Source organism: Melanotaenia boesemani, chromosome 24, assembly GCF_017639745.1.
Source record: "Melanotaenia boesemani isolate fMelBoe1 chromosome 24, fMelBoe1.pri, whole genome shotgun sequence".
In the NCBI taxonomy this organism is placed as follows: domain Eukaryota; kingdom Metazoa; phylum Chordata; class Actinopteri; order Atheriniformes; family Melanotaeniidae; genus Melanotaenia; species Melanotaenia boesemani.
In genome coordinates this window covers 16388682-16413367 of record NC_055705.1, presented here as the reverse complement: position 1 = coordinate 16413367, position 24686 = coordinate 16388682, and the positions used below count along the sequence as shown (strand labels likewise).

Sequence of the window (24686 nt, the reverse complement as noted above, 5' to 3'; positions counted from 1 at the left end):
CTCAGTCACATTCTCCACCCTTTCTCGTTTTTTTTGTTTTTTTCTTACAATTATTATTATTATTATTATTATTATTATTATTATTCCTAATCTGCCCCTTCTGATCTAAAACAGCCCCAGGACAATTTTGGTTTACCATGACAAAGTGTTTTATCTCGGTCTTATCTATGGAAGAGTTCATATCTGTGGCATCTTTTTGTGCGAGAGTTTGAGGAGAGAGACGGGAGGGACAGCGTGCGTTCCCCCCATCCCTCCCTATAATCGGCGAAGCGACGGGAGGGGGCGGAGCCCAGGCGCCGTGACTGTAACGTGATAGCTGCCCGGCTCAAAAGAGTGATCACTCTCACACACACTCCACACACCTCTCAGTAGCAGGACGCACGCTTGTGGCGAAGCAGAGTCTTTTACAGCACATAGAGCAGAGGAGCGGTACGGCGGGAGGTGACGGGACATGAACGGTTTCTCTCTCTCTCTCTTTTTTTTATTATCATCCTGTTACATTTGTCCCTCATTAAAGAATAAATAAAGAAAAGCTTCTGACCTTTGGATTTGTTTTGGAGGAAGCCGTGGACTTTGGTTGCTGCAAAGCTCCCGCAGTAGAAGCAACCCTCGTGTGCGCAAATTGCGCTGGGACGCAGGGAGGGAGATTCGGGGACAGGGGATCCTCTGTCGGAACTTGACGCACCCTGGAGCCGCTGTTCAGATATCGCCCGAAGCCTCCAAGCTGCGAGGCGCACGACGTATTGATCAAGGAGTTTGTTTACCCACTAATTTTTGGATGAGGTTTATTGGCGTCTCTCCTCTAAATGGACCAACTTAAAGGGGCTGCGCGAAGAGAATTCTCTGAATTTCCTCTATGTCATGTAGTTGCACAGTTTTCCACGCAAATGGTTTGATAAACGTGGTGGGATTCCCTTTTTTTATTTTTTGTTGTTTTTTTCTTTTCTTTAAAGACTGAAGTGTCATTTAATTTTTTAATTTTTTTACTACTACCAGCGGTTTTGGGTCCTGAAGCGGTTGTGTTTTTTTTTTTGTTTGTTTTTTGTTTTTTTGGTTGTTGTTAAGGAACCGTAGCGTTTATATCCTACGAGGTGGAAACATCGGACACTTACGGCGCTTCACAAGTTTTTTTCCTAATCCAAAATGGATTTTGTGTCTTCGTTGATTGGATTTTTAATGGCAATGTGTCATCTGGCGTTAAGAGTCAAGGGAGAAGAGGGTGAGTTTCAGTTCATTCTTGATTTTGACGCACGCATGGAACATTTTAACCAAAACATGCCAAATGAAAACGAATATGTGCATAGTTAGTCTAAATTTTATACCACAATGATGCCTCCCAGCCTGTGGAAGACAAATGGTTTGACACTTTAAATCTACATTTTGATGGTTTGTGTGTTTTTACGTTTTTATTTCACAGACAGTTGGCATAATATTTCGTGATTAATCCTGGTGCCCTCTTGTTTCCGCTTAAACTGGTAAATATGGGAGGCAATGCAAAAGACTAAAGCTCACATGAAGGATTTTCGTAAAATGCGTTTGTTTCATCAGCATCATATCACCCATGGCTCTGAATCGGTGACTAATTCCAGCCAGTGTGGCTTGTTTTAACTGAACAACTTTGATTATTTAATCAAATAGAAAATCAGAAACGGAAAACTGCCCCTGTCTGACTGAAAGCAGCCCTTTACATGGCTTAAGAGGAAAAAAGTCAATCTGACACATTTGCGTCCAAAAATCCACGCGTAAAAACTGCGCTCTTGTTTTAGGGTTTATAGAAAGACTCTTTCGGTGGCTCCTCGTGCTTCTTCGAGGTTACTGCACGCGGTTGAGAGCAGGAGCTCATCGTCATCTCCTTGCGATCTCAACAATCACATAAGGATGAGCAAGGAGATTAAAGTACTTAAGCAGGTTTCCTTCTTGCTGGACAAGTGCGGATACGGCACTGTGCCATACCTCAGCCTAATGACTCTTCGGGCTCTTGGAGCACAGACTTCAGACGTGAAACAGCTGCCGCGTTTATGTAAAAACTCAAGAAACGATCAAGCAGTGTCCGGACAGGTTTGGAGGGTTTGCGTTTTGGGGTTCACCACGCTAAGAAGTGACGCCACCATGACACATGACCCGCGCTCACTCATCCATGTATACAGTCTGGTAGCATACAGTAGACAGTAAACTCAGTTTTGCCACCTAAGCTGGTCTGCGGCTGTGCGCATAAGCGTCATTATATGTGTAATTCACAAATAAACAAGTAAACTAATGCATAGTTTAATGTTGTTTATATTTGGCTGGAATGCTGTAGTTACTTAACAATGGGAATAGGGAGGAAATGAGGAGCTGATCATGATCCCATGATGACTGTTGAGGATTTAGGACACCACCCGCTGGTGTAACCAAGCTCAACTCACTTCCTATGGGCTCATCCCCTCTTTTTTAGGCTCCTTTTTTTAATAGGACAGTCACTCAAACCATCGCTGTGAATGTGCGTGTATTGGCTGCTCATGTACTCACTGATCATTGACAGATGTGGGCCTCTTGGCAGTCATCAGGCAAGCAAGAAGCTAGATCCCCCTACTCTCTCCCTCTCCTGCCAAGACACTGCACCACATGTCCTTGCCTCCATGCTCCCCCTCAAGAGCTGCATTACACACAGATGCCAGAGGGAAGAGAGACTGATAGAGAGAAAAGTAGAAACAGAGGAGGGAAAGACAGAGGGTGCTGGCTTGGGGCAAAGAAACAGTGACTATAGAGAAGTGGAGGCAAAGAAAAGAGAAGAGGATGCCGTCCGTCAGGCCACAAGAGGCAACAAGGGAGAGCAAGACTTGGAGAGGAGATGGGGGGATTGTGCATTGTGTGAGAGGAGAGGGCAACATCAAAGCATTACAGAGGTCACAGAGTTAAAATGGCACTGGGCGCAGGGAACAGATCGCATTAAGGGTTACGAGGTGACACTATCATCTGGGTTGACACAGCTAATGTGGGGTAAAATCACAGCCGGAGCTCTACAGGGAGGTTAAAGATAAAAGAGGTGAAGTCTGTCAACCGCACACACTGTTATGGAACGACACTCTCATTAAAGTTAAGCACACTAGAGTCACATCAAAAGTTTGTGCTTTCCAAAGAGTCCATACTTTTTGATGGTATATACTGTGTGGGTTGTCAAAAGTTAATACATTTACAGTAGCAAAAGGGTTATTTTAGAGTGTTTTGGAGCAAACTCATGCATGCCACAGGCATTTTTTCATGGTCTCAAGGTAGATATTTGGTTCTAGCTCATGAAATAGAAAAGACTCAATATTGTAATGTTTTAATGCTTTTTTCTAGACTTCCACTTCACTTGTACTGTAATCACTATAGTTTGACTCGGTGACATGTACATTAATTACTGCCTACCACAAGCATTAATATTCAAGCCATTAAGCAGCTCATTTGCATGTTTATTGAGTGGGCGGCTGTGCATCCTCTATGGTATCGTTTACTTCCAGAGTTGGGTTTCTTGTTATTTAATAATTTCTTTGCAAAGTTTTACCTCCTGAATGAAAATTTCTTTCCCTTTCTCCCTTCTCTTTTCCTTCCCTGCTCCTCTTCTTGGCAGCCCACCCTTCAATTCTTTGAATTTCTTTGCGTTTTAATCTACCCAAGCCTCAGAGGTATCAGCTGCGAAAACAAGGTCACCTATTAGCATTCATAGCCGAAGACAAACAGAGCAGCCCGTTCAATACCAGTCAGGTATGAGAGTCACAGGCTCACTCAAAGCCTTGGAACAGCCTACCGCACTCGGGGTGAAATTAAAAACAAGACCCCTATAAATAAAACAAAGCTTGCTCTTTCAGTCTGTCGCATTAGCCGCATAGTGGTCTTAACTGGTGCTCAGGGATGGCTTTAGATCGGGGCTGGAAGGTGTGAGCATTGTCAAGAGGCAAAGTATTTTACATGTACTTTAGGCGGATAGCAAAGCCGGGTTAAGAGCAGTGCAGTTCGGGGTGCGAATTTAAATTTAGAAGAACATCTTTTGTGAGAGGTACAAATAACACAAAGGGTGATTTTTTTCTCTTTTTTAAGCAGTCAGTTCCGCTGAAAGGTAACACTCTGTAAGGTGGGGGGTAGAGGGTGGTGACAAATCATCAAGGCTCCTGCAGCAAAGCTCAATTCTTCACAGCTTCCCCTTGCTGATGCCTACTCTGCTGTTTCCAGCCTAGACGGGGGGGGAGGCTTGTGTGGAAAGTGCTTTGGTGGTGCAGGTTTGACACCATTGCACAGGGATAAAGGAGTGCATCGAGGGACAAGGAGACATGATACTGTAGTCAGGTAGTGTTTAGGATTAGGCCCACACCATTACCCCCTCCTGCAGGCACCAGCAACCATCTGTTTACTCGATTGATCCATTGAACCATTGATCATGATGGCCAGCACTGTGCATTTAGCTGATTAGCATGGGGCACTTATCCTGTTAGAGAGGGAGGAGTTGGGAGGGAGCAAGAAAGAAGAGACACTGAGGGGAAAAGAGGATTTGGGGATTTTATCTGCTCTTTATGTGGCTTTTGTTAGTTCTTAAGAGATTGTGCTTTAAACACATTTAACACTGTTTAACAAAAAGCTGTTGCATACCAGAGCTGATTGTTACTCATGTGCCTTTTGTTAAAATTTAATTAAATCCTTTACATTTTAGATTTATTTATTAAAATCTGATTTCGCCATAGAAAATATAGATATTTCTGCACCTACAGTGGGTTCAGTGCAGCATATAAATGAGTCACTGTGCACAATGAGTGAGGGGTTTAATGTGTACACATATAGCACATGTAGGTTTAACTTTATATTAAATTGTGTCTGATCCATGTAAATAAAAAATTTCAGAAAGATAAAGGTGTAAAATAACAATGTACAAACAGAAAATCCACAAAAACATTTGAAAAAATTAAAACAGGGCCGCTTTTAATGACTTTTTAAAATGTATTTTACTTATTCATTTGATATTTTATCGTTAATCTTAACTCATTTTTACTCATTATTTATTTGTTTAGCTTTCTCTGGTTGTTTCTTAAATTGGCTCTAGAATTAAACTGTTATTTTTCAAGAAATGTTACAAAATGGGAAAGACAAAAATTTCCAAAAGATTAACAAAAGAAAACCAAATTTTTCAAATCATTTAGTTTTTTCTTAAACGTTTTAGTGTTTTCTAGATTGTTTTACTTTTGCAGTTGTGCATTTAGTTTTTGAATGCTTTTTAATACTTTGTGAGGTTTATTTATTTATTTATTCATTCATTCATTCATTCATTTATTTATTTAAGTTTTGCACCTCAGGGCCACTGCGATCCTAATTTGCTTATGAAATAAACATCAACTTTTACTCACATGTGCATTCAATAGGTGCAGTTAGTAATAAAATAACTTGAAGAAAGCTTTTAAATCAGTCTATTGATTATTTTGAAACATAAATGGGATAATTTCTCCTAGTATGGAGATGTAACGCAGTCGAAGTGAATAACTTTTTTTTTTTGTCTCCCTTCCTCCTCCTCCTCCTCCTCCTCCTTTGGTCCAGCCCACTGTGAAACAGTTGAGATTAAAAACCAGCCAGAGAGTGAACCCTCACTCTGACTGAATGGATGAGCGCTGCCCACTCTCTCCTCATATTCCCTCACTCTGGGTGATAGCACTTTTTAATTAAGGTGGTGGAGGTGGTGGCAGCGCGGTGGCAAGGGATGGGCACCAGACACTAGGAATGATGGAGGGATTTATCGTCCCCACACTCGCGGCTTATTCCAGAGCATGACGCCATGCTTCCCTGATAAGGCAGCTAATAGAAATGAGAGCATGGATGTGCATTTACACACACATTGCAGGGCGGGAGCAAAGACATGCAGACATATGCACATTTTCTCAGATAATGAAGATAGAGGCGCTCACAGCTGCTACAAAGACATCTCTGAGTTTGACTTGATTGGGACTGGCTAGGAAATGTAGGCACACACATGCACAGGGAGTTAACTCACTTCACTGATACAATCACTAAAAAATAGATTACATGACTCTTTATAGTATTTCAGCTGGATTTAAACTTTATCCACACAGCACACTCTTCACATTCAGTATACACACACTCACATAGTGGTGTTATTGTACTGGTATAATAGGGTTGTGGTCCCTGCTTGGTAGGAACATATGTGCACTTCTGTGTGTGTGTGCATGAGTGTAGACAGATGGACTACTGTACTAGAAGAGACAGTCTAATTCATGAATCTTTCTGGCAGCTCCTGAGTGATTCCCTCTTGTTACTCATCCAATATGCAACCAAAAACACACCAGCACACGCACGTATGTATACTGTACTAACTGCAATGAATGATCAAAAAATAAGGGCAAAACACAAACATCTGTCATCAGATCTTTAAACGTAGTTGGATATTGTTGCTAGATTGCCACACACACATGCCGACAGTCCCACTGTGTGTGCGTGTTAGCTGACTGACAGAGGTTTCCCAGTGAGGTCAGTGTCTACAGGGGGTATGTCTTAATGAGGCTCGTCAGGCTCTCTGCACACACGCAGCATCTTTCTTCTGCCCTTCCTCACCCTCTGTATTTCTTCTTCCTCATCACCTTTTTCTCTGCACGCCTGTCACTCATCCCTTATTCTCTGTTCCCACCTATGAGCACACACCCACCCATCATCCTCCTCCCCTTCGGATCAATCTCCCCCTTTCTGCCTCAATCCCTCGTCCGTTCAGCCCATCCTCACTCATCTCTGCTTTTTCCATCTTCCGTTTTTCTCTACTCTGTCATCCCTTTTTTCCTCCCTCCCTCCTCTCCTGACTCTTCATCCTCCCTTGGAGGCCATTGAATGGGCAGCTCAGGGAAAAAGTGTTGAGGCTGCAGGATTTCTCCCCAAAGGGCTTAATCTGCTGAGGCTCCGCGCACCGATAGCCTCCTGCACACCGTTCCCTCCATAGGCTTCTCAACAATGACCGTCTGTCTGCACAGTCACAGCAGATAAAGAGATGTTTGTGCGTGTATGTGTGTGGCTTTCTGTCTGTTTCAGTCATTCTTTCCCATCCCTACTATCTTTTTGAACATTTTCAGCTAGCTATTTTTTCCACCTCTGCCGGCCCTTGTGATTGACAGGCCCTCAAAGAGGAACACAAGCGTGGGCGGCCGTTTGAACATGCAGCAGCAGCTGTGTGGGTGTACGTTAATGCATGCATGTGAGTGCTATCCTGTGCACATTTAGGGCCAAACCTGTATGTGTGTTGTATATATATTTTACCAGTAGCTTTTATGTGTATCTGTGGGAGGCTGAAGTCACGGACTTGCCTAAAAATTACCGTCAGCTGTGCGCAGCTGATGCGCGAGCGTAGGCGTTGCTCCTCTCCACTATAACAAAGTAAGGAAGCCATTGCAGCTCTATCAAATGTCAGAGAATCTTAAGTGTGCCTTTTAAGCACAATAGGCGGTGGAAATGTCAACACTTGAAGGGTCTATTACACTTCAAGCCTTTGGTGCTTGTTTTGTTTTGTTTTTTTCCCCCCACTTCCTTTTTTGTGTTTTTCACAAAAAATTGAAAGAACAAGAGCAAAATAACCCATTTATGTCAATAGGAGATTCATTTGAAAGGCTGAGTGGTTAATCCTCAACGTTAGGTTGTGCATTTTTAATGGAGCTACAGCACAAAAATGAGCTTGTCACAGATTTCCTTCCTGTGTGTGACGTTTTCCATCACTGGCCATGCAAGACCGGCGACAATATTGTCAAGGCTCTTTGAGCTCAATATAAAGTTCATTACATTTAGTGATCCCACTGGAGCACTAAACACCCCACCCCGACACACATGCAGTCATATACAGCGTTAGCTAGAGAGCTAAATCACCCCCTGCTGTTGTCATGGAGAATATGTTTAGTTCAATGTATGACAATAAGATGTAATCAAAGAACCAGTGTGCACAGTGCTGTGTATGTGTGGCATCCAGAATACTCATACATGTTCCTTTTGTATGTGCATGTGAGTTGATGTGTTTAGCGTGTTTGTGAGAGATAACGCAAAGCATGAGAGCTGTTGTAGCCATCGGGGTGTAAGTAGAGAATGGGGCCTTTGTTGCAGTGTTAGCTTCTCATTACAGAGTTGGGGTGACCCGCAGAACCCCGCTAGACAGACCGTCTGCGTGTCACTTCCTGTCTAAGCCTGCTGAGCGATGCTATTGGTAGGCTATTGTTCCTGGGAGAGCGTGATAGGATCAGGGAATGTGTCCTAATGTTTGCAGATTGGCTTGCCGGAGCAACAATTACACTTGGAGGAACGCTCCCAACGGAGAAGGAGGGAGATAAGAGCCTGGGTGTGGAAGAGGGGTGAAAAAGCCTCTGTGTGCTTCCCTGCTTGTGTGAGCATTCACCAAATGCACAATGATGATTTTTTATTGTTTTTATAGCTCACCCATGTGGTCCCGCTCGCGTTGAGAATCCACAATGGAGAGGTTTTTTTAATTTTCTCCTAACTGAAGGCCTAAATTGGTTTCTTTGTTTTACTGTTTATTTGTTGCTCATCACATCTTCATATAGAGAAACAAGGTAAATTAAAGAGTGCCGTCTGAACCACACTTCCAGCCGTGGGAGTCTACATTTACATTTACTGGGGATTTATTGGGGTTGATGTCTGCCATATAAATAACAGGATGTAGAAATGCTTTAAAATGTCCGCATTTAGTCTTTCACATTGACTAACCTCCTATTTTTACCCCACCCTTCTGTCTCTGTCCTCCCTATAAAATGCCAGAGTGTGGAGGTGTCTTAGATGCCAGTGAGGCTGGTTACATCACCTCCCCTGGTTATCCTCTGGAGTACCCTCCTCACCAGAACTGCCACTGGATCATCACTGCGCCAGAACCCTCGCAGCGCATCGTCCTCAACTTCAACCCTCACTTTGAGATTGAAAGGCTCGACTGCAAGTAAGATCAGGAGTCCTGTCACAAGTCTAACATTTCTTAGTGTGCAATTATTCTGCCTGACTGATGATTACAGCTGACATTTTCAATAGTATCCTGGAAAAGCATTTGTTTCTCAAATAAGACATCTTCTTTTAAAGCATACAGTTATAATCCTGTATCACAAGCCATTGAAACATTTTCCACATTTTGACTACAACAGGTCAGTTACAAAAGAGAGTTTAATCATAAGCTCTCTGTAAAAGCATGACTGTGATTTTCTTTTTGGCTTTCACACCATTGCACTCATTTCACCCTGGACGCTGTCAAGCAAAACCACTCTCTTTAGCTTTAGCCTTTTGAAGGCCTCTTTAGGCCAATTACCAGGTTGAATTCCTTGCTCAAGGGCACGGCTGCCTGCTGCAACCGTAAACCTCAGCATTTAAAGGAGAAGGAAATCTTGCTCATTTCGACTTCCACATCTCAAGGTTTTTGGTCTGTTTTCAGACAAATTACCAAAACGAGCCAGAGTAAAAAGGGAATGGAAAGAATGACTCATATTGTGCATTAAATAGTACATGTGTATTTCCTCTTTTTAATTTGATGATGGAAGCAAGAAAGTATGCTATATGGTTGATTATATCTTTGTTTTATGATGTTTAAAACCAGAAAAATCTGTCTAACATTATCAAGACTATCATGCAGCAATCTTTCTCCATCTGATAATGAAATGCCAAGCAGCATTCAAGATCTGTATGTCTGAATGGGGGTACGCAAGGCAGTGGGAGAAGATAAATTCAGACAGGATGAAAGAGCAAAATCAGGGTGGGATTTTAGGGGGCGGTCAAGGCGAAGAAAGAGGATAAACAGGGAGGGGATGAAAAAGCAGAAGAAGGCAATGAGACCCAGCTGTTTATCTGGATATAATCCCATTGGTCAGTTTCCTTTCTCAAAGACATGAATAATCCAAATCATATGGTCTTCTATTGTCTTTGACCTCATTGGAGACGGGGAAGAACTCAGTCTCCAGTGTTTAATCCAGTTTTAAACAACCAGCTCAGGGAGAGTTTCACATCTGCCCATTTTGACCACATTTTTTTCTGTAAAATGAACACAGGTTCAGAGATGCATCTAAAATTATTTTCCCAATTTTGGCCATTTATTTCTCCCCTCCTTGCACCAGCCTCCTTTCCTCTGTATATTCAAGAATTAATAACACCAGATGGGTGTTCACTGACAAATATGGCCAGGAGAAAAATGTTACTTTCATGAGCATCAATGGCTGCTCTGGGGAAAGGTTTTGTAATGATTGTCAGCTCTTTTCACGGGGCTGTGTCAGGTTTGAAGCGGCAAACTGGAAATGTTATTTTGATGTCTCTGCGCTTTTTGTCACTTTTTTTGTCAAAGGCAAAATGGTGCATAATTATCTCTTTTGCAATATGTTAGTCGGCTTTAACACCAGTGCCACAGTGTAAACGCTGGAGCACAGTGAAGTTCCTGCTGCAGCGGTTGTGAAAGGCATGGCTCAGCTGTTGATAAGCAGTGTGTCAAGCGGTTTCTCACAGCCCAAGGCATGCAGGGAGGGAGGAGGCTGAAGGAGGCGGAGGAGGAAGCGAAAACTTAAAAATGCTCCCTTTACTCTCTTCTCCATAGACAGTTTTATTGGGATAGCCTTTTTTTTTCTTTTACACTCGCCTGGAGGGATAGAGGCCTCTGCCTGCCCTCTAACACACACTCCCACTCAGGCTCCCTTCATCCTGCATATATGACCAAATGCATGTGTATTAGGGGGAGTTACTGAGTAAGTGTGGGCGTCTGAATGTCAGTAAAATGAGCTCTCTGTTTGCCTTTTCCCTCCATCCATCTATCCATCCAGCCTCTGATAATCCCAATTTTATTGACCCATTACAGAAACGAATTCATACCAACACTTATGTATGCATGACCTCTAACATTAACGTTCTGCATTTTGTGGCTAAAACATTTCCCTTTGTGCTGCTGAAATGTCTGCAAGAATAAGTAGAATAAAAAGGAAAGCACAACAGTTCGATATTCTTGCTGTCTCCATCCTGTTTTATGCTTTTTACCGGAATTGATCCAAGCCCCTTCAGCACTAAGGGTGCAGAGGTGAAAGGTTCTGCATCTTGGTCAGCGCTGGAAACCTGCATGACAGTTGGGATTTGAAAAGTCAGACCAGAGCTGTGCTTACTTGAAGACGCAGAGCTGCAGACTACTGATGATAAACAGTCTTAAACATAGCAACTAAACATATTTTTTTTTCTGATTATATGCTTAGACAGAGAAGCATGCACCCACTTTGAGATGCAACCTGCCAGTGTGAAAGTGCTAATCAGCCATCATGCCTCCTCCTGGGGCAATTTAGGCCTTCATAAAAACAAAAAAAGTGATTGGTCAGCCCAGGCAAGGGTTCTGAACTCTGGCTAGTATCCCTACCCAGCTGGTGATTTTCTCTTAGTGGGTTCAAGCAGTCCGCACTATGATGCAGCCAAACTGCGGCTCTGCTGCAGCAATCAAATCGACAGCCTCGTGCAGGCGCTCCATGTCTGAGGTGGCACTTTAATTCAGGATTTCATTTCAGGGGAGTCCGGCCATGTGCCAAATAGCTCTTACCTCCAGGCTGCCAGCCGATTGATGCGAACTAAATGTAATAAAGGCTAGATGAAATATCAGGCCCATATCTCTAATGCAATCTGCCATCACTGAGCCCCAGGATGCTACCTAGTGATATACCAGGAGCTGCTGGGGAAGGGAGAAAGAGAAGCTCAAGGTGTAGAAAAATAACTTCTCTTTATTTTTCTGTTTCTCTTTAGCCATATTTTCTTGATCCAACTCTTCCTTTTGTTTTATCATCCTCCCTCTCCTCAAGCCTGGGGAGGATCCATTTTAATTTTACACGCTCAAATTAAACATTGAAACAGGGAGAATCACACATACACATACATTCATCCAAGAAGATCCATTTCTCCCACCTTGGAGGGTTTTATTTTCTCCCTTTTATTTGGTTATTTGTTATTGAACTCAGCCCGAGGTGGGAAGATATTATGATATAACTTTATAACTCCATACACAGACATGCAGGCACAAACACACAAACAGAGCTAGAGCTGTAAATCCTCTTGGCCTGTGTCATGGCTGCTCACACTGAGAGGTGTCACCAACTCATAACTCTGTTTGCATGGATGTGGGTTTGCTCCTTTGTGTGATATCACTCTCTAATCTATACCCAAAGGGGGTAGAAAGGTAAAGGATCAATGTCTTTATTCCGCTTGTAATGGGAAATCTATAGATGATCAGCAATAACCAGAGGGAGAGATGACGAAGAAGGGATGAAGAGGAGAAGTTTGATTAAGGATGGTTCAGGGTGAAAGGAGAGACAGATTTGTTCCCAGAGGTCATGACTAAAGGGAGTTGTTCTGGAGCTGATATGTCGATATCTGGCACTTGGCCTACGTTCAGGACACGATCATGGTCATCACCATCATTGAATGATGAGAGAATAAGTGTGAGGTACCAGTAGAAATTCAGCTGCATGATAAGTTCAGAGAGAGGCTGAACCTCTGCATGTTTTAAGAAAAAGCTTAATCACATTTCCATACTGCATCACCAAAGCTCAATAAATCCTTAAAACTCTGCCAGATCGCCGGCAGCCCTAAAGCACTTTCACTTATATTGTCAACAATTTCTCAGGAACAGTAGAGCGTGACTCTGTGGGGTAAATTGTAATGGATGGCTTCCCCTTTAGGTGATCCAGAGAAGTTTTTCAGGTTTAATAAATAAATAAATAATAAAACTAGGAAGTTTACAATCCACCTGCAAGATGTAGAGTTTATTCAGAGACTCTATATGGTAAATCCACAACAAGTGGTCTATAATAACATGATTATTTATCACATTTTCAAAATAAACAAAGATCACTATCACTACAGTGTTTCTAATAGACCTATATTTTGACTAAAAAAAATGATAAGAAAGACACTTCCTGTCAAACTTTCCACCAATTAGGAAACTTAAATTGACATTAATGCCTAATCAGGAGCAGCCAGAGATCAACAAGGGACAAGGAAGTTTACATGTCTGTCTGAAAAGAACAAAAATAATGGTCCTTTTTGGCTGGAATAAAGCCAAGAAGACATTTTTAATGCACGCTGGCACCAAGAACAAGCTGAGTGCAGTTGGATTTGTGAGGATCACAGGTAAATGGTAGCATAAATAACTGTGAATAGAAAAAACACGTCTGAAAGAAAAAGTGTAAATATGTAAATTGTATCTGTTGTGTGTTTCAATGTCAATATTTTACACATTTTTTGGACTCATAATTTGAGCACTGAGGCTGTCCTAAAAAAATGTCTGTATGTTGATTGCATGCATTTTACATTAAAATGAAAAGAAAGAAAAAAAGAAAACAGGCGGACCAAAAATAGTAAAGAATGGAGTGTTAAGAGGTAAAATTCATTCAGCCGGGGCAGCAGGATTTACTTCTCCAGCACAGACGGCAGGTACAGATTGATGTTTCGGATCAATGCTGCTCTAGGAGGTCTGGGGCCGAGTCTAGACGGCCTGTGGTCAGCGGTTCTGCCCCAGTCATCTGTAAGTATGAATCAGTGATGGACAGCAGAGGAGAGCAGCAAGGCATGAGGAGATGGGGAAGAGAAGTGCTATTTGTTTTGGGGCTAGATTGAAGATGGCAGGCCCTGCAGATCTGCTGGGATTTTGCTCGCAGCATCTAGTTAATATTTCAGAGGCACTTATGGTTTATTAGAGTCCCCTTTTGAGGTTAGGAGGAGAGGGGGGTGTATGTGTGTGCATGTGCACTTGGATATGTGAATATCTGGATGTGTAATTTCTGCTTCTGCTTCTCTAAGTCATCAACAGGGAGATGAAAGAAGCAACAGACTCTTCATTGTTTACCAGATCGGGATTTAGTGGGTTTCTGTGCTCCAAGAGTGGAAAAAAACACAATGCAGCAGAGAGGAAAATCATCTCAGCTGAAAGCCCCAAGTGTCTGAGTACAGCCAAGTTTGGTTTGCAGATATTCAAGAACAGCTGTTGCTCTTTTATCAGCATAAACAAAATAAACCAGACAGCCATGACTCACCCAATACAAATTTAAGTTAATCTTTTATGTGATATTAAAGTTCCCACTGAATGCTTCATTCATTTATTTAGCCATTTATGCTAAAATAAATAAAACATCATTTTCAGACTAGATCTTTAGCAATGGAAGATAATAGAAAAAGGTAACAAGGGGGGGGTTATACTATATATATTCAAATATGTGGTTGTTAATGATCACCAGAGTCACAAATCTCCAAACTGATTGGTATTTATAGCATTGAGGCAGACCCAGTCAGGGCACAAAATGCTGGCTGAGGATGTATATATAATGCATTTATGTTTGGATGTAGTGAGGCGCTGCTGCTGGCAGGAAATGTCCCTGATCGCCGGCAAACAACAAAGGTGCGAAAGGCAATTAGTCGCTTTGACGCAGGGACGGCGTGATATATGAGAGGAGAGGAAGAGAAGACATGTCTGGACCAGTGCAGAATTACTGGCCCTTGAGGGTTTTTAGTTTCCTTAACCCCTCTCCCTCTGTTCCAGCTATTCCCTAAAGGGGAAGCGAGGGAGGGTGTAACTGCTGCCTTATTATGGCTCCTTAAACATGGGGCCGGTCGCGCAGACCCAGACGGGTTGCCAGACAGACAGAAAGCTGGGAATGGATGGTGTCGGACAGAAAGGCGGAGTTTGGTTCAAAACAAGCTCCTAATGGAATCTGGATGTGGGTAGGGGCTGTCTGCTCGAATGTGTGAGTGCTGCCTAATGTTGATGTGAGTCTTCACGAGTGCGGGTTGGTGATTGCGCATGTGCATGTGATTTGTGTGCAATGTCCTGGAATGCGTTCAAGTGTGCGTTTTTTTGGGGGTTTTTTTTCTTTAAAGAGGCAGACAGTGGGCTCTCACACGTCAGGCCCTCATACATGTATTCATCAGAGCCTGGGGAGAGGCTGAGCGAACAGGTCAATAATCACATCTGAGGAACACTCACTCACTGACGCTAATCCACGACAGGAGAGAGGGAGACAGAAAGAAGGATAGAGACCCACTCCAAAATCAATTAAAACCTAATTAGGCTCTCAGCTCTTTCACAGGCCTTTTATCCTCAGTGTTGGCGATACGGCACTGAGTATATACGCACACCCGTGTTTGCCTATATCTCCGTGTGTGTACTTGTCTGTCTATGTATTTGTGTGTTTGTTGACACATTTTTGAATGTGTGTTTTCCCAAAGCATGTGTCAGTTACAGCCATAAAGCAGGCACACTCAGGGAAAGCAGTGGCTCTCCGGACTCACGGTGAGAGCCTGTCACTAAAGCCCTCGATGGCATCTGTAATGCAGGATTACAAGCAAGACATGTATAATGCTATTGGACTACTGCTTCTATACTCACTCACATGAAAGCTTTTTAGACTCAACCATCAGATGCTAAAAAAGTGAAGGGAGCTACGAAGGCTGAATGCGACTAATATGTTTTTTGCATTCTGAGCACAGGTGAATTGCTCCTCTCTGCCACTGTAAAGCTAAATTGCATTGGTGGAAAGTGAACTGAGTGTCAAAAACAGACAGAGAGAAGGAATTTATCCAGTAGAGGCAAAGAGGCATCTTATTTGTAGCCTGGATCTGTGACTCTGGATTATTTGTAGCTAATATCCAACTCAGCCACCTCACTCCATAACATCCTTTGGTTTAAAATGTTTCTTCAGATGCTTGAATGTTATTAATGGTAGTTAGACTTTACAGGCTCATTGCAGCCATTTCGTGCCTTGATTCTTACCTGTGCATATGGCAGTCCCAGATTAATGTGGTGGGATTATCCCTCGATCAGTAGTCTTAAGCTGAATGCTCAGTATAGGAATCAATACACTGCAGGAATGAGATAGCCCCCCAAAAAGAGGCTTAGAGACTACTTAATCTAGGTTTTATTTCAAGCTGACAGTACAAAAGCCATCTTAGTGCTTATATGCCACAAACAGCCACAGCCCTGAGCTGATTGGCTGTAAGTAAAGGTGGGTTCTTGTTTGGAATATTAGCAAGATGCTGAGTTAAAAAAAGCAAGAGACAGCTTTGAAGCTTTTTTTCCCCCACCAAACAGCCCATCACACTAATTAGTGAGACAACAGCGACCCTGTTGTTATTTGACAGCTTCCTCACATGAACTAATTCAGACAAGTGTTTGCAATTCAGATGCCTGTATGTTTTGCAGGGGGTTGTCCTCGGTGTAGTTGCAGGGCTCCTGCCGCGATGCAGTGAAACGCAACGTGCAATGAAGAGACACACTTTGAAAGAAACTGAGATGATATAATGGAGACCAGAATTACAAAGAAATTATCCATTGCTGCACAAAATGAAACACATCAAAACATTTAGTGAGAAACTGTAGACACGCAGCACCATAACAAGACAAAGAAAAGTGGAGACTAAGTCTTAACAGCCTTCAAATAAACTATATAGATAACTTGCCTTAAAGACTGCTTCAGCACCAGCCTGCTAAAAAACAGAAATTAAAGAGATTTCTACACCTTTTAAATAATGTCCCAACCCCAAATTACTATTCTAAAACCTCCAGCTACCAAATATAAGATAATCCCATAACTTTTATCTTTTAGCTGTGGTATCATTTAGTGGAGGCAATGCATAGAAGAATGGCTTTGCAGCAAAAAGAAGCAAGGTGAAGAATGTGTTTGACCTCTAAAGAAATTTAAAACTTTTCTGAGACTTGACCTCATCCATGTCCGAAAAGTGAAAAAAGAATAAAAAGAAAGAAAGGAAAAAAAAAAAAAGAGCAGCTACAACTGTGTGTTGCCTTGATCTGGAGTGTCCAATAACATTAAAGGAATGACACACAGGGCTTTGAGCTAATTCTGGATCAGCCAGGTGTGTTCTGTCTTTGTCTTTCTCACACACACACAGACACACACACTGACCTGACAGTTAAGAATTTGCTTTTATTGTTTAGGGTCAGTTGGCCAGTCAAAGGTCAATGAGCTGAAAGAACAAGCATGTGGAAGCTAATAAGGGATGAGAATTCACATTTATGTATCTCAGTTTTGCTCTCTAACCCCCCAACTTGCTGCTGATGTCCTCACCTTTCATCTCCCAGTCCTCACCTCTTTATTTTTTCATGAACTTTTCTATCTATTTTTACACGTTATTAATGAATCTATCCAGCTGTGTATTTGCCTGCATCTCCACTGTCAAAATTACAGACACTCGCTCAAATATGTTCTGTTTGAAACATAGCCCTCCCTCCATTTTCCTCCCTGTGATCCAATATTCAGGGATTTGGGGATTGTTCACCCCCCAAGCTGTCATCAAAGGGATCTGAGTGTGTTGTCCCAAGCAAAACTGGGTCAGAGAAGCTACATTTATTGAAAGCATCTGAAGGGAGACAGCACCAGTCTGTGTCTGATTTATTTATTGTTGTGTTGTATTCCTGAACACTTTACTTGGACGCTGACTTTATCCCGAGGCTGAACTCTGGGCCACACCTGTCTGGCTTTTATTAGCTTAACAGGTTGCATGAACCCATAACGATCTGTGCACCACCCCTCTGTTGTTCATGTTTTTTGATCTATTCCTGCTGTTTAGGAAAAAAGTTAATGTTAAAATATATCTCTTTGTGTGTGTGTGTGTGTGTGTTGATTAGATATGACTTCATAGAGATCCGCGATGGGACCTCTGAGACGGCTGATGTTTTGGGTCGACACTGCAGCAACATTGCTCCGGCACCGATCATCTCGTCCGGACCCTCGCTCCAGATCAGATTTGTTTCAGACTACGCCCATCAGGGGGCGGGCTTCTCTCTGCGATACGAGATCTTCAAAACAGGTGAGGAAACATTCATGGTGAAATAAACCAGACTAACATGATGGTGTATCATTAACTATTTGAGCCTTGTCCTTATCTTTTAGGCCTCTGCTGAAAATTTGAATAGTCATAATGAAATGAGTAAATCTCTGCAACCACAAGGTCGATTAGAATACTTTGAAGTCATAGTAAAGGGAACACTTGTGAAATTTGTTAAGAATGACACTGCATTGACACTGGCGCCGTTCGGTCCTCTTTCATGCATAGTAAGATTTGTTTGGAGTAGTTTAAATGCTCATTTGAGTCTCAGTTCACTTTCAGTATGAAAACAAACGGACCATCCAGTGAACCAAAGAGAGGAGGTGACATAGAACGTGTTGTAGAGCATCTTGCTGGATAGATCATTTCCTCTTGTGCTGTTCATAATGGACAGATTCTAGTAAAAACCATATAAAATTTGAAGACCAAAGTAAAACCAAAAACCCCAAGACTGCATAAATTTACTGTTGCTCCATGGTTTACTTGTGATTAGCTGTTTTCAGTCCTAGCTAATCGATGAGTCGTATTTTCTTCTTGTTCTGATTGTTTTGGGGAATGTTGCCCCCAAGCAAGCAGCTGTTGTTCAGGTGTTCAAGTGTGAAAGCAAACCAAACCAAAAGAAGATGTGAAAGTTTTTAGAATGCCTCGCCCAACTGAATCAAGTCCCCAGGGCTATCCCGGTGTGAATGTGTCCTAAATAAAGATGGCACATACTAGCACAAATGAAAAACCCTCATTATGAATATTCTTTTGGAATGATGCAGCTCTAAATCTCAGTTCTTAGTACAATATGTGAACATTATCTCTGTAAAGATCAACTCTGATAATGTGAAGCAGAACAAAATTAGAGGATTTGATCCAGATTGTTCAGTTTTGCACCATCTGTTCTCCCCCAGTTGGTTTTAAAAGGTTAAAGAACAAGCACAACACAACAAATAAAGAGTAAAAAAAATCACATGGTCTGCTGCTGTATGATTTTAGACACTGAAAGTCTTTATAGCTCTCATGTAGGAAACATGTGTTTCAAACTGCACTTCTGCATCCTGAGCCCAATACGAGGCTCCATTATACATAAATACTGGAGTTAATGATTTTGTCTTTGTGCCGCCTCTTTGCGCCCCTCATGTAAATGGCCCGAAACCTGTAATCACTCAACCCGACACTCACACGGCAGTTTACATCAGCAGAGGCAGCTGGGCATGTAAACAAACTTATATAGTGTGAGAAGGGGGGAAAACTACTATTACGCTGCCAGAAAGCATGTGAGGAATGCCCATTTATTTGGAGCAGGATCCACTTCCTCCGAGGAGACGAGGAGCGAGTGGGTGTGGGAGGTTGTGGTGGGATGATGGAGAGAGCTCCAAGGCAACTTGGAGTTGGCCTTAAGGTTAAAGGTTTACGGGTAGAGGCTGAACCAAGGAGATTGATGGGGATGAGTGTGTGCCGAAATGGAATTTTCTCAAAGTCGGCAAAGTGCATGAGGTGGAGTGCACTTTGCAAGCGAGGTTGGAGTGTATTTGTTTTGGTGCGTTGGCGTGTGTGTGTAGTAGTAGAGGTAAACTGGTCCACTGGCCTTGGGGCAGCAAGATTTATGTTCAAGTGAGTTACCAGCTGATTGCTTCTGCAACCCTTTGAACATTTTGAGTAGCTCCTCAATCATTTAAATTAAGCATCAATCTTGATTTTTCTTTTCTTTTTTTAAACCAGAAATCAGCTCTGCAGAGATCAGACTGAAAATATTCATTCCTCTTATCACAAGTTATCACCTCCCTACCTTTGAAAAAATATCTCTTGTTTGTGTCAAACGAGTGTGACCCAGATTTCACGTTCAGCTCCGTTACCAAGGCCACCAGCTCGAACCCTGATAATATAATAGTGCAGATTGCATCTGTCTCACACACAGACACACACAGTTGGATTGAATTCTGGTGGAAAGAAGGAGAGATGTGGCTGCCATAGCTTTAATAAGATCCCGGTATAAATTCAGGGGGTATAAGAGATTGTGTCAATGTGCAAACACATGTAGGTGCCTGCTGCCTGCATGTGTGGGTGGTTGTGTAAGATTTTGTTTGTGTGTATTGGGGTGGTGTGATGCATTGACATGTGTGTGTTTGTGTGCAAGACAGAGAAAAAAAATGGAGACAGGAATGGTGGGGAAATGATTGGGGTGAAGGGAGCCAGACTGACAAAGAATGAGTGAGTCAGAGAGTGAAAATGTATTCAGGATGCCTGATTGAGGCCAAGTGTTAATTACGGCATTTCCACTGCCTGCACGCTCCCTCATCATAGCTGTTTGTCTTACTGTGGCAGGCCTGGGCCAGGGGTTTCTACTGAGCTACTTACAACTTCTGACGGGAGCATAGAGATCCTAACTGCGATGTATTTATTTACCCTAGTAGAAGTAATCACACAGTAATTAATTGCAGCTGTAAATTTAAAGCACATTCATTTGGATGAACAGAACTTTTACGGTAGTAGTGCTTCTTTAAAAGTCATGCGTGTACAGTGTGAGGGTTGTGTTTATTGGTTTGTATGTGTTTTTAAAGGGTGCGTCCAGATAGATATCTACACACAGCTGGGGGATGTGTGTGTGTCTGCTCAGCTTCCTTCCAGTGTTAAACAGACAGTACAGACTAGCACCACAGCACTGTCTAGTCTTCAGTGTGTATGCTGTGAGTGTGCTACTCTCTGTACTATGAGCTAATGATACCAAAGCTTGTTTTTGTTTTGTTCATTCAACCCTGTTACATAAGCAGTGACTGTAACTTCTCCAGGGGGGTTAGGAGTCGGACAAGCATTCTGTTTGTGTCGACGTGTGTGTCTGTGTGTGTGTAGTCGGGGGGGATACAGTGCAGTAAAAGCTAATTACTTCTAGTGAAGAGGATCAGGAGGCAACCTATGACTCCACATGTACCCTGTATGGTCCTCCACCCATCATCAGTACACCTCCTGAGGGGAACCAGAGTGAGTGTGTGCCCCAAAACAACATCCTCTTTTCTATTCCCCATTGGCTTACAGTGAAAGTGCACGCCCTCCCTCCTCCCCCTTATTGTTGTGGCCTACTTTGGTCTTAGTCGTGCGTGCTTAACCCTTTATTCATCCCCGACTAACAGCCCTCAGACACTTTAACATACATGCAGTCACGTGCTGCTGATGCTGTTACCACGGCTACAGGAGGCAGACTTGCCATGGAAGCCCCCTTTTCTGTGTTCCCTAAAGCTCACCACCATGGCGACGGGGGCACTTTACATTGTAGCCAATCCCAAGTTAAGATAGACGCAGAGAGCACCTGAAGGCATCATGTCCCCTGCGTGACCGAGAGTGACCGCGACACACGCGGGGGTTGCGGTGGAAGCAGAGCCTAAGGCAGGACCCCCCACCCAAGCGCCAGTCAAAACACTGGCTCCATGTGTATCTTTGATGTTATCTTGCTGATTGGACGCCAACCCTTTGCTTCAGTCGTGGTTGTTACCATATGACTGATTGCAACGTGGTGTTTATTCCTGAAACACCCAAGTCAACAAATTATGCTAAAACAATTAACTGGCAAAGGTGAACTGGATTCGTGCATAAATAAACGTACTTATCACTGATGAAGAAAACCTATCCCCGAATGAAATGCTTAAGCCTGATCAAGTGCATGAAGGACTTTGATCACAAACAGCAGGGAGCTTTTTGGCATTTGCATTTTTTTTGTACTAAAGAAGGAAAACATGATTTTTTCATGCCATTTTACACATAATTGAGATATCTGTATAAAACATGACTTTAAAGGAGCATTCCTCTGTAGAGGAAGCATCTGCGGACTGCTCCAGCGTCTCTGTGGAGCTACAATAATGCCAAAACCATGGCATGCCAGGAATGTGTTTTCTGTTTTTGAGCCTTGTTGTTTAGTGTTGTTGTTGTGGATTCTCTAGCCTAGCCCCCCTGTGCAGCATGCCCCTTCCATTACACATTTATGCACGCATACACATGACTCAGAAGAGATTTTCTACAATCAAACCTTGAACTCGGCTCAAGTGGTGCATCACTAGAGATCTGCATGTGTCTGTCTATGAGCAATGGATGTATGTCAGACCGAGACAGACAGGTAGCTCACGGTGAGGCAGTTTTGATGTGTAGCAGACGCTCGCAAACACAGAGGTGAACTCTGGGTGAGAGTTGCGTGCTGAGGACTGGGGGGGTGCGAGACGACGCAGAGAGAGAGACAGAGAGCTGGATTGAATGAACGCAGACTCTGTAAGACGCTGCTGTAAAGAGGAAGGGATGAGGGAGGGGATGAGAGAAGAAGACAGAAGGAGTAGGGAGGAGGGGCGGGGGTTACCCCGACACAACATGTAGAGCTGCTGCTGGAACTCATGCAAGAGTCGAGTGGTTTCTACCCAGCAACTCACCCTCTTGCCCCCTCCTCGAATGTCACACTGACACACTCACACTCACACCATGACCTCCTACTTATTGCCAGGAGACAGCTCTTGCCAAATGGCAGCTCATGGTGCGATGCGAGCACCAACCAGAGGCCTGCGTACGGCAGGCATGCCCGTGTGCAGGACACGGGTCAAGAGATGACAGAGGGAGGAAGTAATAGGGACTTGTTTTTGGCGTGTTCATACACTGTGAACTAATCAGCCCTAACGAAAATGGAAGGTACTCATGCATGCACTAACAGAGCAATAGTGTAACGCGCAAATGCGCAAACACATGCACGCACGCGGGACTAGCATGTGAGAATGTGTGAAGCGACTAGTTCATTCACGCTAAGTGTAAAAGACACAGTCTAAACCCAGAGCGGTGTGTTTAGAGGCGATGGAGTCAAACTGTGCAGCACAGTAAGAAACAAGGGCAGTGTGTTACTGGGTCTTACACCTGCAGACACACATGCCACCAGCAAAAAACACAGTTCTTACCTAATGACACATACTCACAGGACTTATTCTCATTCATATGTGTCATTTATTCCCCATTTCATCATATTAACATGACGATTACATCAAGAATTCATGCTACAAATACTAAACACACTAAGTTGAGGTCAGACATTGAGGGGATCGGCTAAATATTGCTGTAAATTACCATCATATTTCAACATGCCTTGCTCTGTGTGCGTATTTTTGTGTAGGCAGCAAGGCTCCTAGCATGAAAGCAGATGATCCATGGGTGTTTTGATGTTGCAGTGTGCACGTGGGAGTCAACACAAAAGGTTTAATGCTGCTTTTAACATGTTGGGGGGAAGATTTTTATATTTGTGTCAATATTGTCAGTACAAAATGCATGCTGCAAATCGATAAATAGATGGAGACACTGTGGAACTCTTGATACAGACGTTAGATCTGTCACACAATGGAAAATGTAAGATATTTGCATCAAAGACTAGAGAAAAATATGAGATGAAAAACAAAATCTGGACCCAAAGGAAAGGAAAAGAGACACAGTGTGTGTCTCCTGAGTTTTTTTCCTCTGTCTCTGTGCTGATTGGGGTCAGTTCTTCACCATTAACCAAGTGTAGACAGGGAAGGGCCAGAGCAGCCAGTCGACCCCTCTGCTTTTACAAGGCTGTCTGTTAATAAGGACTGGTGCCTCGGAGGAATGCTCAGCTGCTAGAGGGTTCAGTTAACATGTCTGTGCTCCTTAAACACTGCTTTTATGAATATGAATCTGGTTATCAAATGCAGGCTGGCGGTGCTCTGATACAGTGCAGTGCTGAAGGATGCAACACTGTTTTCCCAGGTTTGAAATTCTCCAGATCCTTTTCCCATGAGCCTGGATTTGACATGACCTCAGCACCGTCAGTGATGGGAAAAGTACAGCGAGAAAAGACCTGTTTCCAAATTCTCCTATCTTTAAAATGAAAATGTACTGAGATTTATCTTTTCCCAGTAATATTATCTGGAGATAAGTCAAAAATTTCTTGGGAAAGTGCACTTAATGCATGCATATCAGCACCATCAGTTGGTGCAGAAAGGTCACTAGTGCAGGCATTTCTGACACTTGCAGTTAACCAAGATCAAAAAGAAAATCCTGTTTCTTAGCAACATTATCTCATGAGGTTATTTGTCCTTCTGGTAAGCACAAAAATAGAAGGACATAAAGACATATATCTAGCCACTGCCAACTGTTTATAGCCTATAATATAAAGATAGAAATATTTGAGGGGAGAGTGAGACAGAAAATAACCCCGGTTTCTGAATGAGACAGTGTTTGTGCAAAGTCCTCTCATTTTGTGTGCATGCTGGACTGTCAACTCTGTCCCACCCTCATTGATGTGCCGGTCCATAAACACTTGGCCATGACTCAGGCTCCCCAGTGGGCCACAGAGCAGTGGCTGATAGTTAGATGATCTGAGCCACACAGCTGCTGCCGCTCAAGGTGAGCCGCCCAGGGTGCATAAATCTGCATGGGTAATGAAGAGTTGCCGCAAAGGGCCCACTTAGAACCATTACACAAGTTTTGTGCTGTGTATAAGAGATGGAGAGACACCCAGAGTGCAAATAAGAACAAAAAGGGAATTTGAAAGTGTTAAAGAATATTTGTTTTGAGTGTGCAAAAGAGCAGGGGGTCAATCTCTTTAGCCTTGCGTTAAGGGTTGTATCACTGGAGATTTTATGTTGCGAGAGGTGGTGTGACTGTTTTTCAGCTGTTTTCTACTAAAATCTTGAGCACATGTTTTGAATTGTAGCCGCTTTCTTTTATAGCAGTATTTTAAGGCTTTGAACCCACTCATATCATTTGATGCAACGCCCACTTTAGCATCATCTCACTGTGTATTTTCTCCTCTTTTTGTTATCATAAACTGAGTGTGTTTGTGTGTCTCACCACCACTGCTCCTGTATATTCCAGCAGGCTGTCAGTGACGAACG

General features: G+C 42.9%; 1 protein-coding gene across 3 annotated transcripts in view; it reads left to right on the top strand.

The window, feature by feature from the left end:
* The first annotated feature begins 364 nt into the window (after nt 1-364).
* Nucleotides 365-24686, top strand: part of nrp2a (neuropilin 2a) — a 57251-nt gene continuing 32929 nt past the window's right edge. For all 3 annotated transcript variants that reach the window (XR_006009458.1, XM_041978555.1, XM_041978554.1), the window contains exons 1-3: nt 365-1219; nt 8761-8932; nt 17630-17811. Coding sequence is in view for 2 of the 3 variants with exons in the window: in XM_041978555.1 (XP_041834489.1) it covers nt 1144-1219; nt 8761-8932; nt 17630-17811 (430 nt within the window). In the remaining variant the exon portion in view is untranslated. The remainder of the gene's footprint in view (nt 1220-8760; nt 8933-17629; nt 17812-24686) is intronic.